General features: G+C 33.8%; 1 protein-coding gene across 4 annotated transcripts in view; it reads right to left on the bottom strand.

The window, feature by feature from the left end:
- The window catches only part of Coq9 (ubiquinone biosynthesis protein COQ9, mitochondrial), a 192,355-nt gene that overhangs the window by 21,788 nt on the left and 156,440 nt on the right, over positions 1 to 14,127 (bottom strand). For 2 of the 4 annotated variants that reach the window (XM_090401194.1, XM_090401196.1), the window contains exon 8: positions 6,779 to 6,814. In XM_090401194.1, the coding sequence (XP_090257320.1) occupies positions 6,785 to 6,814 (30 nt within the window). In that variant the 3' untranslated portion in view covers positions 6,779 to 6,784. Of the gene's footprint in view, positions 1 to 3,313; positions 3,377 to 6,703; positions 6,815 to 14,127 lie in introns of those variants that run through there. The other 2 variants (XM_090401195.1, XM_090401193.1) reach the window with 2 other exon arrangements.

The following is a 14,127-nucleotide window of genomic DNA, read 5'->3' as shown; positions in this document are numbered from 1 at the left end:
ATTGTAAGTTGCCGGCCATCGGAAAGTTGTTTGAGCCTTTCTGACTGACTTAGCAGATGTTTACACTTAGAGCCTGCAAGCCTTTCTCATTATTGTAAATAACACTCTCAGAGTGTTATTTACAATAACATCTAAAACAAACTATACAGAGATAAACAAAGTTTATTTTTACAATATTCACATGGGACTTAACCTAAGTAAAAAATCGAATGTAATGTGCTTTGGAATATTTAAGCTATAACCGAGTTTTTACAGTACCATGTGACTGGTGACGTAGCAACAAATGTTTTGTACGAAAATTCGTTTCTGCGCATAAAAACCGTTCACTTTAGATTCTGCAGGCAAAATTGCTTTCGCTGCAAAATTGTGAACAGCCGGCAATATACAATTTTTTTAAAATTTTTATTCAGTGTATCTGGCCTTATTTATTTTAATATTGATCATTCTAAGAATTTTTTGTTTTTATGATAAAAGTTTTGTTTCTTAAAAATGAACTTATGAACCGTGCCCCGGCAGCAGCGCCTGCATGCTCTGAATGCCTGCTTCCGCCGGCCTTGTTTATATATAATATTTATATAATGCTGCGCAAACAACAGCCAACTGAAATTCTTTACATTTTACATCTAGGAACATGGCATCTAAAATACACAGCACTGTTCATACAGGTTTTAAATGCCAATATTTTGCAAACTATAACCAATAATACCAAACTACTAATATAAAAACTATGTTCAGCCCACAAATAGATCTGAGAAACAATACAGTTTAAAAAGATGTGACAGACAGGAAGCCAATGGGTTGAAGATTCAAAGGTAAATTAAAAAAAAAAAAATCCATCATTTCTTTGAGCCTCTGGTTTGTTTCATCCCTTTCTTTACATGTATGGATGATGCCATGAAGTCTTAACTACATGCCATCATTACTGCTGAATTGTTCAACTGCTAATGTTGCTCCAAGCAGAGAAAAAGATGGAAGTCACTGAATGCAAGAGAAGGGTTATAGAGTGGTCATTGCAAGACTTCCCAGTTGAACTGTTCAAGTAGCTGGCATGTCTGAGCAGCAACATGGAGTCATGAATCAAAACAACTGTAGAGATGAGGAGGTTTGGTCTTTTAGAATCTCACAGTAAATATCTGCCTTTATTATTTTTACTTGAGGCATAAAGTCAATGAACAAAACACTGCATCCATCCCTACACATGGTATATCTGATTTTTCTGGAGGAAAGTGCCTGGTTGAATTTCTTTGTTTTCAGAGCCATTTGGCTGCTATACAGTCATTCCAGTGAATGCTGCTTACTTTGTCACCATGTGGTTCAAAAATTCATCATCTTCATAATGACACCATTCCAAAAAAAAAAAAAAAAATGGTGTCATTATGAAGATGGACTTTGGCTTGTGATCATCAGAGCATTTTTGGGACCCATTTTGCATATGAACACTTGAAACACTGCAAGTGACCCATGACAATTTATTGTAGCACAAAATGATAAATGTATGTGGGAAATCTATACTTAACTGAGAAATGGTGAATCTTCCATTTTCTGAAATCTTCTCATTCACCTTCTCAACAGACCAGCATTGATTACAACAGGTGAGTACTTCAGTCTTCACCATGAACATTCATCCTCTCCGTTCATAGAATATCATAAATCATCTTCTCAATCATTCCCTCATTCACAGCATTTTGTCCATATACTTTACTAACTTGCTGATAAATTTTTGCCAGATAAATATTCAAAATGTTTATCACTGACCATATCTCATAACTGGTAGGATTTTTGGTTTTCTTACTCATTTTACAGCACAATGGCAAACTTACAAACACAGAACTGAGAATTGTAATTTTTCCATTAAATACTTTTTTATCTAACCTTTCTTCTCATTCTGTTTAAATGGCCACACTACTTTAGATTAGCTCTGCTTATATGTTCTTTCTTCTTATTATTATTTTCTCAGACATTGCCATGGAGCAAAGATTCATTGTAGGTACTAACCTAATATTATTCACACAAAATCTACATACTCTTGAACCAAGTCACTGCCAAAACATTCACCACCAATGCTGGCAGCAACCAACCCATTCCATCCAATCATCATCCTTCAAGTAAAAAATCAAATTAACCATATGTTTACAGAATTATCATGAGTGACCATTTATTCTCTTGCTTCTTGCCATGAGTTTGGTGTCCATCCTATAAAACCCTTTTAATATGTTCTATCATATCACTGGTTTCCATCTATAACTAGCCTTTGTAACCACCAGACCTTCAATCTGTTTTCATAGTGAACATTCTATAAGTCTATCACAATTTCAGCCATTTGTCTTTGGATGCTCTCTACCATCTATTTTACGGGAGAATCCAGGTAACTAGATATGAGATATGTGCACAGTAATCCAGATATGGCCTTCATAAAGAGAAATACTAATATTTTTACACCTGCTTATCAGTATGTTTTTCAACATCCAAGTAATCTCATAAGCTGTTTGGGTCACCTTTGTAATATGGCATCTTAAACTTCAACACTCTCTCCACAATCACCCCAATCCCTGGCCTGATCAATTTCTTGCAGTCCATTTCCTTTTATCTCTTCTTGTTAAAGTGCATAACTTTATACTTTGCCACAATAAACCGGTAGCCTTATTCTTTGCCCATCCTGCTAACCTATTTAAGTCATCCTGAAGTATATCATATTCACTGATTGCTCTTCCTAGTTTTGTGTTATCACAACTGGACACTTGTCCAGTTAATGGACGAATTAATAGCAGCCATCCAAGTACAGAGCCCAACAATACACTACTAAGTCATCTGTCTTCTCCTGGATTCAATTCTCCTCCCATATATACTTTTTTTTTTGTCTGTCTATCAGCAACTCTTTCATCCAAATCACTAGTTTAATATCCATCCCTCATTTGTTCCAGATTATGTAACAGAATTGCACGCAATATCTATCCTAATGTCAGATGCCTTTGCAAAGTCTATAGTAACACTGTATGTATCTTTTATCATGCTTAGGGGTTACTTTATTAGAAAAAGTGAGCAAATTACTTTGGCAAGACCTACCTTTCAGAAAATCAGGCTTCCCCACCAGAGAATCATGTTACTGTCCACCCCTTCCAGAACTCTGCCTTTTAGCAAGTTCTCCATACCTTAAACATCACTCTCAACTGAAATTTTTAGTACTCATTGTTTTATGATTGAATGTTTAGTACAATACATTACACAATTTTTGAGAGAAAATAATCCTCTAAATATAGAAATAAATAATAAAATAACTGCACATGTAGCGGACCTCTGAGTAATGTTCAAAGAACATTTTCCATCACTGTTGGATGAATTAATAACTGGATTAGGAAACTCCCTTTGAATCTGATATCTATGAAATAAAGAAAACATTCATTTTTCATAAATTTTTTTATCATTCTATGTAAAAAAAAAAAAAGGGCTTAATTTCAAGGTTCAAATAATTGCACCAGAATTTTTCCTTGAGCATTCAACTTCCATTACACAGTACCTGAAATATTCTGGAAATTGTTGGATGACCATTATGAAATTAACAATTCTGATTGCCTTATCATTCCAACTTTTAAGTGCTCAGACATATATTTTGAAGCAAGAATTTGTATGTAGATACAGAAATGTGTCAAGGCATTTATTCTAGAAACAAATCTGATGTGCTTACCAATCCCATCAGTGTAGATACTAATGAATCAAGTCAGTCTATTCCTTTGTCATGTAAATTAGTTATTAATCATTTTATATGTCTTCATAATTTGCATTCTTTCAGTGAGTGATAAAATAACATATCTTCTGTGACAAGTTTTTAGGTATGTGTTTTGATGCAAGATCTTGTCTGTGGATACTGCAATGTTCCACAAACTCCTGATGGATTCTCTTTAATTCTAATAACAAATTCAATATGCTTATCACTCAATGTAGACAAAGCTCCAGCTATGCATTGAGTCCAGTACATTCCTTTTTCATGGAAAGAGTTATTAGTCAGATTAATACAAATAAGGCTTCTCCATTTTTATGTGCTTTCAGTGGATGACAAAATAACACCTTCTATGACTTTATTATTGTACTCATAATATATGAAAAGAAATAAAATGCTAAACTGACAACATCTGTGATTCATTCAAATGTATGCTTTTATATTTTCTGTCATATTAATTCTTTATGATATTGTGTTGTTGGAAAGCATCACTAAGTTGATAATTCTGAGGATTTTCAACATGAATACATTTGACCACATTATTTATGCATGGCCCAATGAAGTTCTCTGGAGCCTAAGCCTCAGAAGAGTTTTCTATAATTTTCTCCAGTTGGTGCGAGTTGTAGCCACTCATGTGAGAATTTCTGTGAGGAAGAGATATATATAGTACAAAGATGGTGATTATAAAAAAATTTGGAGACTACTGGGAGCTAGAGCATGGGAAGGAGACAGATGCTGCTCAGGCACTAATTAAAAGATATTTAACAGCAACAATGTCTAAGTGTATAAAGGTGAAAAGGCTAAATAAGGTAGGAGTAAAATGGATGAATGAATGAAGGAAATAAGCTGAAATCTGGAAGAATCCACTGTGGAAGCAGCAAAAAATGAATATTGGTAATAGTGAATTGCATGAAGAATGCAATTCACTATTACCAATTAATTCACTATAAGCCAAAAAGGTGACTAAATAAAAGTAAATTATTAAAGAAGTTTGAATATTTTACATTTAAAAAAAAGTGACTGAAATTTTTTCTGATGCACCCAGGATATAAAGCATGGCATAGGATTTTTTTGTGATCTGAGTTTTATGGAGGATTAGGTATGGAAGAAGAACAAAGAAATATGACTGATTTTGTCACATACTATGGTCACCAGTTGGTATGTGCTGGTGTGGATAGGTTCCTGTAAAAAAGATCTGTTGGTATCAAGGAAACTAGTGTCAAGGAGGAAGTGGACAATTATTGTTTTCTTTTTGAATGCTGAAACACATCCAAAGAAATAACTTTTAACTGATGCCACTCCTACAAATGGGAAAGTAAATAAGAACAATTATAACCATCTTTTGATCCCCCAAAGTCTCTACATCCTTAGTAATAAAATCCAGATATATATGAAATAACTTGCGAATGTCATATTCTATACTTTTGCCAAACAGGAAGAGTATTTGAAAAAAAGAGGAGCATATAGCAGGAGCTGAATATAAAAGATAAAACAGGGCTGTCTTCACTTGCTAATGAAATGAACTGAGATTTAACAATTATTTTAGCATGCAAAAGAAAGTATGAATACCTTTTCAAAGAGGCTTTAGTAAAAAGACACAACAAGTGTTTAATAATTGAAATAATAGGCTTATGTTTAGTATTTGGTTTTGACTTCAACCTAACTGTACAAAATCTTATGCAGAGTGTCTGTCACACTCTCTCTCTCTCTCTCTCACACACACACACAGGTTTCTCAAGGAATCAATGGTTAAGAAGGCTTGACCAGACTGTATAGCTTCCCATACCAGATATGTCTCTCTTGATCATTCAGAGCCCACCTAAGATTACTGCAAATTTTAAGTTTTGTTCTTATTGCTGTTCTGCGGATCACTTAACATAATCTTGTTAACCAAACAAACACCCTGCATTTTGTAACATAGCTGAACTATTGTAGCCTTTCCTCACTCATTCACACACACACACACACACACACACACACACACACACACACACACACACACACACACACACACACACACACACACACACACACACAAAGATAGTGCTAAGCGGTAGATGACCACACTCCCCTAATGTATCTCATTATTATTTATTATTCACGAAGAAACCATTTCACTTCCAAAAATATACTATAAAGATTGTTGATCAAAATCATCAATTATCCGATTATCACCTCTTATACAATGTCCACATCTCAGCTCCATAACACAACATGGAAAGAACAAGATTATCGCAACTGCTTTAATATAGGTAGGTAAGTTGATATACTCAAAAACATTTTACAGCTAATAAATTTATTTTACATAAGTTTAAGTTTTCATCCTTAATTTTTCTAAGATTACTGTAAATTTTAAGTTCTGTTCTGCTGCATTTAAATCATAAGTTTTTAAACCCTCTTGAAGTTAACTTGACAGGCAAAAATGAAACAGGAGGTCATAACTTGCTGACTTTAATTTGACTATGTAAGTTTCTGTATTTAATCTAGATAAATGGACTGGGATTATCACTCAGAACATAGAGGAAAGGGGGACCAAATGGCTATATGTGTAAAATACTTCCTGCATATAAATGAAAGCTAATTATTATGTAAAGTCTACATGTTAGTCCTATTAATATTCAAAAATTGTAAGCAGAGATAATTGGAAAAGAAAGGATGGTTATTCAAGTAGAATAATTATCCTAGCTTTGTGATGAGAGATCAGCAGAGCAGTTTAGTAAAACAGAAATGATTTTAGTAAACTAAGGATTGATGATGACAATAAATGAAACAATACGAAAGTAAACTGCTCACTTGGCTATATAATATTCAGTGCTCCTTGAGTTAAAGTTAAGGTAATTTTTTTACATGTGATGACTGCATATTCTTGGTTTGTTCATTCCCCCACCCCCACTGCTATATACAAAACTGTACATTGTGATGAAACATTTAAGAAACTTCAGTATTAATTAAATATTTAAATAATATTTTTTTTTTAATATTCAACAATTATTTAATACAGTATTTTATTTTGCTTTTTAATATACAAATTACAAAAATAGAATATGATACAATGGTACCTACACAGATTTATCTGTTTAGTCTCAGGAGATTGAGTATCTTAAAATAAAAAGAGAGAGAGAGTGAGAGAAAAAAAAATTACATAGCAAATAAACTCAAATTAAAATACAATATTCTATTTATTTATAAAAATTATCCAAAACAGAAAATTTGCATAGAGGTAGTTGGTTGTTACTTTTAAAGTAACAACCAACAGAAAATAAAATGGGAAACTCTTGATAGAAAAAGACAATAAATTTTCTTATGTACACTAAAAGCTTGAGCCACCTTTGTCAGATAATAGTGCATATTGAGGAAACTCATGGCAAAGCTGACTGAAGCTCCATGCAAACATTGTTTGCATGGAGCTTCTTTTTTTGGTTTAAAAGTATGGATATTCATCCATATTCAAATGATATATGTATATAGTTGTCAATTTTGAGATGGATGCATATTTAAACAGATTTGGAATTAGGCATTTAGAGAGACTGTTAGTTTGCAAGAAAGTGTGAATGTAATGAATCAGGAAAATGAGAGATATTAGGGCTGGAGCATGAGAATTGGAATGCAAGTACAATTGAGCCAAGACGTGGTATAATGGAGAACAAGAGTGATCAGAAGGGTCAGGGGGGATTGAAAGAAATGATCAACATGGGGTGGGATAGCCTATCTAATTTGTGTTGAGACAGAAAAGAAAGAGGGGATGATTGTTAAAAGGATGCAAAGTTATCTATAGGAGTAAGGAGATACTACAATGCTTGTAATACTAATGCCAGAAGTATCAGGAAAAAGGAGAAGTTCATAGCATCATTCCATTTAATTTGGCCAAAAATTAGACATATTAATGAGAAGTGGTTGATGGAAGAGGATATGATTATAGATAAATATAATGCATATTACATCTATTTATGACCATATTCTCCATAAATATATAATATGCATTACATATGAAAAGATGTAATGTACATTATATATTCATGAGTGACCTGAAGAACTGAAGAAGTATGTTGATAACAATGGAACAATTGTGACCAATGAGAGTGGAAGCTTGATAGGATGAGAGTAGCAAGTCATGACAAGTGGTGCATTTGAGGCTATCTGGTGTGAGACAAAAGACAACAGGACGAAATATATAGTCAGCTACTGTTAGAGGAATTGCAGGTGAAATGTATTGAAAATTAATTGACTTGAGCACAAATTGATAATTATTATGAAAGATTTTTAACTATGGGAAAACAGAATAGAAGGAGGAAAGGGAACATGGAAAGAAAATGGAATTTATACAGATAATGCAGGATAATTACTCAAAACAGCATTTGATTGAGAGGGCATGAGTATGAAAAGGGTGTTGAATATGGTGATAGTATCTTAGGATTTGCACATAACACTGAGATCACACTAACTGAAATGGAAAAAGAGCAAGTCCTGGGATCTGCTGCTTGGACAATTTTCTTCCACTTATTTCTATCTTGGGCATCCCTCCTTTCTATTCCAACTTCTTCCATATCCATTTTTGAAAATTATGGAGACAACTACCGTGTTTGAATAAAAACTTTAGTTTAATATAACTAAAATCTACATTCAACTAGTTGCGCCCAATGTATTTCTACAAACAACAGATAACACTAATAATAGGACTCTAGCTTTGATGTATAATTTTTTTTTTTCTCACCAGAGGTCAGGCCAACAATTGTTGTAGCAGTTGGTCAGTATCTTTAACAAACCAGTTTGAATGTAGTGTAGCTTGTTTTCTGTATATAGTTGTATGCTCCAGAAGATGACCTTGACATAAAGGTCGAATGTAGATTTTAGTTATATTAAACTAAAGTTTTTATTCAAACACGGTAGTTGTCTCAATAATTTTCAAAAATGCATTCGGATCACCGTGTAAGCTTAAAAGAAAGGATTCTTCCATATCCCTTTTGATATTTTCCCACCATCTTTTCATTGGTCTTCCTTTTCTTCTCCTACCCTCCACTTCCATTGTTGTGACTCTTTGAATTTGGTTTTCTGGTCTTCTCCATACATGGCTGGCCCACCTCAATCTATTTTCTCTCACTTTGTCGCTAATTTTTCTAATCCCCATCTCCTTCCTTATCTTCATTCCTCCTATGCTCTTTCCCTGATGTTCCATTCATCCATCTTAGCATCCTCATCTCTGTTCTTTCTAATTGTTCCTGAGCTCTCTGATCTCTGTTCTTTCTAATTGTTCCTGAGCTCTCTGATCTCTGTTCTTTCTAATTGTTCCTGAGCTCTCTGATCTCTGTTCTTTCTAATTGTTCCTGAGCTCTCTGCTCTATACAACAAGACCAGTCTAATGGCTGATTTATATATACACTGTTGAACAATTCAGGGGTTGGGGTGGTGCCGACCCCCCCCCCCCTGCATTGTTCAAAAATCCACATATAACTTTTGACTTCCCAAACACTTAACTACTAATAGCCTACTGTTGACTGGAAGCCTTACCGATAACATAAACATTGATTAATACATATTTTGTATGGTATGTATTATATACTATGTTCTTACAATAAAGTAAGCTACATACATACATAGTTTATTCACAATATGAAAAGGGAAAAGAGATTTATATTAAAAATTAAATATTGCAAATTATGGTCTTCCAAATCTCTCTATCTTGAGTTAACTGGTAGATGTCAGATGGAGTTTTGCAGTTCAGCCTACTGATGGTTTCGCATATGTATTGCCAAAATTGTTTGCATGGTCTTCCTCTACTGCGTTTGCCATCTTCTGGTTTGTACAGGATGAGGGGTTTCAAAAAGGGCAATACTTCAGGATGTCTGAGTTGATGCCCAATCCATCTGAGTTGTAGTTTTTTGACTATATTGACGAATGGTTCTTGCTTAGCCAGATTTAGCACAGCAGAGTTAGTGACGCTGTCCATCCAGGTGTATCCAAGGATCAGTCTGAGACATGTAGTTCCAAAGGGGTTAATTAGATCTGTAGTTTTTTTGGTGCTTATTGTCCAGGTTTGAGAACCATACAAGATGGATCTACTGGTTGCATGGTATAGTCTTAATTATATCTTTAATGATACTAATGGTGATTTCCAGATGGGGCGGAGTTTGTTATGGAAGACTAGAGCCAGCTGTTTACGTTTTCTCATATCATTTTCTGTATTGCTGATGTACGATCCAAGGAATTGAAAGTCCTTTACTCTTTCTAAGGGTTTATTGTCGATATGAAGTATAAAGTTTTCACAACCTATTGAGAATGCTTTAGACTTTTGATGTTGATCAGACCAATAAGTTTAGCCTGTGACTCTAGTGGACCGAGATGTTTTTGTTTATTTGTTGGTTCTGTATCAATAAGTACAACATCATCAGGAAAGCTAAGATCAGTTATTTGCATGGTGTGGGTGGATGTTTTAATGTTAAAACCAAGATCTTCTGTGTTGATGATCCGGAAGATGTAGTCCAAGCATATTAAAAACAAATAAGGTGCTAGTACATCATCTTGCAGGACTCCTGTTGTCACTGGAAATGATTCAGATATTTCTGTTTTAAAGATTACTGTAGCATTGTAATCTTTATAAGGCACTGAGATTGCTTTTATGAGTTTTGAGGGTAGACCATAGAAGCTGAGTATTTTAAACATTGCTTCTCTATTAATGGAGTCAAAGGCTTTTTTGAAGTCTAAAAGGTTAAAATGAGTGGTAAGTTTTTATCACCTGAACCGTCTATGATTCTTCTGATGCAATGTATCTGTTCTATTGTACATCGTTTTTTTAGAAATCCAGCTTGGTTTTTTCTTAAAAGTGGTGTTAAGTAAGGTTCTATTCTATTGAGTATCATCCTATTGTAGATTTTAACTGTGGTTGATAGCAAAGTAATACCTCTATAGTTATCCATTCTATTAAGACTGTGCTTTTTGGGTATAGGGACAATAAGGCCTTGTTTCCATTGTTGAGGTATTATTCCAGTGATTCATTATGGCAAGGAGATTGGAATATGTATTAAAGCTTGATTCATTATGGCAAGGAGATTGGCAAGGAGATGAAAGCTTCTGCTCCATTTCCGTCAATCTCTGGGGACTTTCCTGCTTTGGTTTGATCTATTGCTATTTTTAGTTCCTTTTCAGTGAAGTCTTCACAATTTATTGGTAGAGTGGTAGTTAGATGCAAGTCTGCTTGCTGACTTGAATGTTGGGGATTATCAACATTCAGTAATTCTTGAAAGTAGTTTCTCAATTCTTTCATCAAGTTCAAATCTACTGATAGCTGTCTACCGTTTTTGTCATGTGTGACAATATTTCCACTTCTCTTTGTTTTATGGTGACAGATATAATTTATCATTTGAAAGGTGTTTCTAGTATCCCCAGTTTTATTATAATTTTCAAGTTCCTCACAGTATTTAGTTACTTGATTTTCTTTGTCTCTGGTCATTAGTTCATTGATCCTGTTATTTAAAATGTCTAGTTTATCTTTATTATTTCATTCTGTTTAAGTGGTAGAGTTTCCTTGCTTTATTTCTTTCATCTATAAAGCAAGCTATAGAAAAAAAAATGTTATTATAGAAAATTATAAGGATGTGAAAATACATTTACAATTCTGTACTGTATTTACTGATATTGTAAGTTTATGTTGTATGTTTACAAGATGAATCATATGTCTGTTAGTACACCAATATTGTCTTATATGATACAAAACACTGTAGATGTCATAAGTATTACTAACACTAGACATCAAAAATGAAAAGATAATGTGAAAAAGAAATTATATTTATTTACAGGTATAATGATTCATACATTGATAATGAAGAAGCAGCAATATGATCGCTTTATGGTAGACTAGTGCAATCCATATGATTGCTTTGCGGTAGCCTGGCCTATACACCAATAAATGAATCATTATAATTTTTTTTTATATGCTAAATCAATTAACTAATTAATAACAGTAATTTTATGCAGTTATGATTTAATACTGCATCTTTACATTTGTTTACATTTCTCTCAACTGCGAACGGTCGAGAGAAATGTGTGTGTAAGTTTTGATAAATTTTACCATTTTATAATAGATTTGTGTATATTTTATGGTAGTAAATGATAAAATAGACTAATAACTACATAGATTTTATGCATTCATGACATACCTAACTTTTTCTTAATTTTTTTGATATTTCTAAGCTACACGGTGTTATAATGTGGTTGTTTCTGTATATTTATATTTATTTTATCTTTCTACTCATTCACTCATTCGTTTTATTTCTAGCTTATTCACTTGTACTTATTTATCTTCTTACTTACTCAAACCTTACTCATCTAAAATCCTACTCGCTGCGCTATTGTTATATCTTCTTTTTACTTTATACTTTCGTTATTGATATATAATATACTAATATACTTCCCTAAGAATGCCTTACTTAACTCCACCTAAGAATGCTTCCTTTTCGGACACTGGCAAAATTTATTTTTTATTGCTGCGCCAGCCAGAGTCCTATAATATGAGCTTATTCAAAATTCAGGGAATATTCCTAGGTTAATTGGCATTCATTCTAATATACACTAAATAGATACTGGTTCTAATTTCAGTCGTGGCCAATAATCTATTTTTACTCTAACACTCTCATTAAATTCCCTCCCGCTATGGTTCTAAATTTTTGCAAGTGGTAATTTGAATTCTTGAATCAAGCACGAATCAGGCATATACAACAAAACATGTTTATTGGAACAAATTACACTTTACAGCTATAATTGGAATACGATACTAAGCTTTTCAAAATCTCTTGCTAAGTTAGTTACTCAATACTAATTTAACAGAACACTCATAGATTAACTTGGTAATCTCACACAAACTATAAAACATTAAATCTAGCTAATTATGTTACTCAAAAAGCAAACTCTTATTTCATGCTATGTTAAAATACATTTTTCAACCCGTTACTATTCTGATATAAATCATCCACAAAATTTCAAATTCACATATAATCTCAGTCACATGCAGCTAAAATTTCACTCCTGACATTCCTTTGTTCAGCAGAATTACTCTATCTCAAATTACAAATCCTTATTATAGTCCACTATGAATTGTCCACTTAATATGATCTAACACTAAATTCTGTCTCATTCAAACATACAATAAAAGTCTTTACATTACCCAATCTTTTTCTTCTGAAGGTCTGTTAAAGGCCACGTGTTGTTTCGGGTCCTCCTTTGATCAGTTGCTTCCGCAATAGGCTTACGACTACGCCGTCCGTTTTTACATTCTTTCTGGACTTGAACTTCTCACTGCCTCGATACAGCACATTCTCTGCTCCTACTTGAGTGGGACATCCCTCTCGCTCGTCCCTACTCCGTCCACTAGTCAGGAATCCTCGAAGTGAAAATCGGGAACAACCAGAAAAAAGCCCCACATTATCGCGTGCATTCGCTTATATTTCGTCCCTTCTTTCCCATACGACCCTTTGTCTTCGTGCCCCTAAGGTGATCCTCCAAGTCCTAGCTGCCGTTAGGTGCTGTATTCCAGGAATCCCGCTTGCGTCATATTCCTCGTACGTTGTAGCTGGCGGCATTACGGCCGATACATGTGTATGTAACTTGACCTTTGCACTCGTACTCTTAACTTCTTTGGCGACTTATTAAGTTTAAGACAGCTTAATGGGACAAGATTATACTACAATTTCCTTATTAAAATTTCATTAATCCTATAATCCTTCAGTTTAACTTTCAACTACAAGATTTTTCTAGTGCATTTTACATGTTATTACATAAATTCCTTTACAACAAAATTCAGAGCTGTGTGCTGTCAACCAGGTATTATCTGTGTTAGCCAAATTCTCATGTTAGATTCTGAATGAGTAATTTCTCAAAATTCGTCCATTCAGGATCTAACAGCAGTTCATTTGCGAGTTTTTTCAAATTGTTGAGATCTCTAAAAAAATTCCAATATATTTATTAAAAAAAAAAAAAAAAATGCATATAGTGGAACCACGCAGTTCAAACCCATGTTCTTCAAGGGTCAACTGTTCTTGTTTTTACTTCTTTCGGTGCATTTTTGTCAAATATCACTCCTGACATCTCCTTCCATTTAGTTCAACCTGCCCTAATTCTTTCTCTGACTGCCAAGTTACATGTACCTTCTCTTTCTCTCTCTATGGTTGATCTCAGGTATACCTAAAATGATCAACTTCTTTCAAGATACCACCCTCTCTATTCTTTATACTAATTTCTTTATGTCCTTCCCTTTCACTAACCATTACTTCAGTTTTCCTATTATTTATCTTTAGACTTGCACCCTTCAAAGTATTTTGCCACTCTATAAAACTCTCTTGGGCCTCTTCTACAATTTCAACTGTGATGGCCAAGTCATCTGCAAATAATATATTCCATGGTGTATTTTTGGCTACTCCTTCACT

Source organism: Typopeltis vanoorti, chromosome 12 (assembly GCF_054136105.1).
Source record: "Typopeltis vanoorti isolate ZY-2024b chromosome 12, IOZ_Tvanoo_1.0, whole genome shotgun sequence".
Lineage (NCBI taxonomy): Eukaryota > Metazoa > Arthropoda > Arachnida > Uropygi > Thelyphonidae > Typopeltis > Typopeltis vanoorti.
This window is presented reverse-complemented; position numbering and strand designations above follow the sequence as displayed.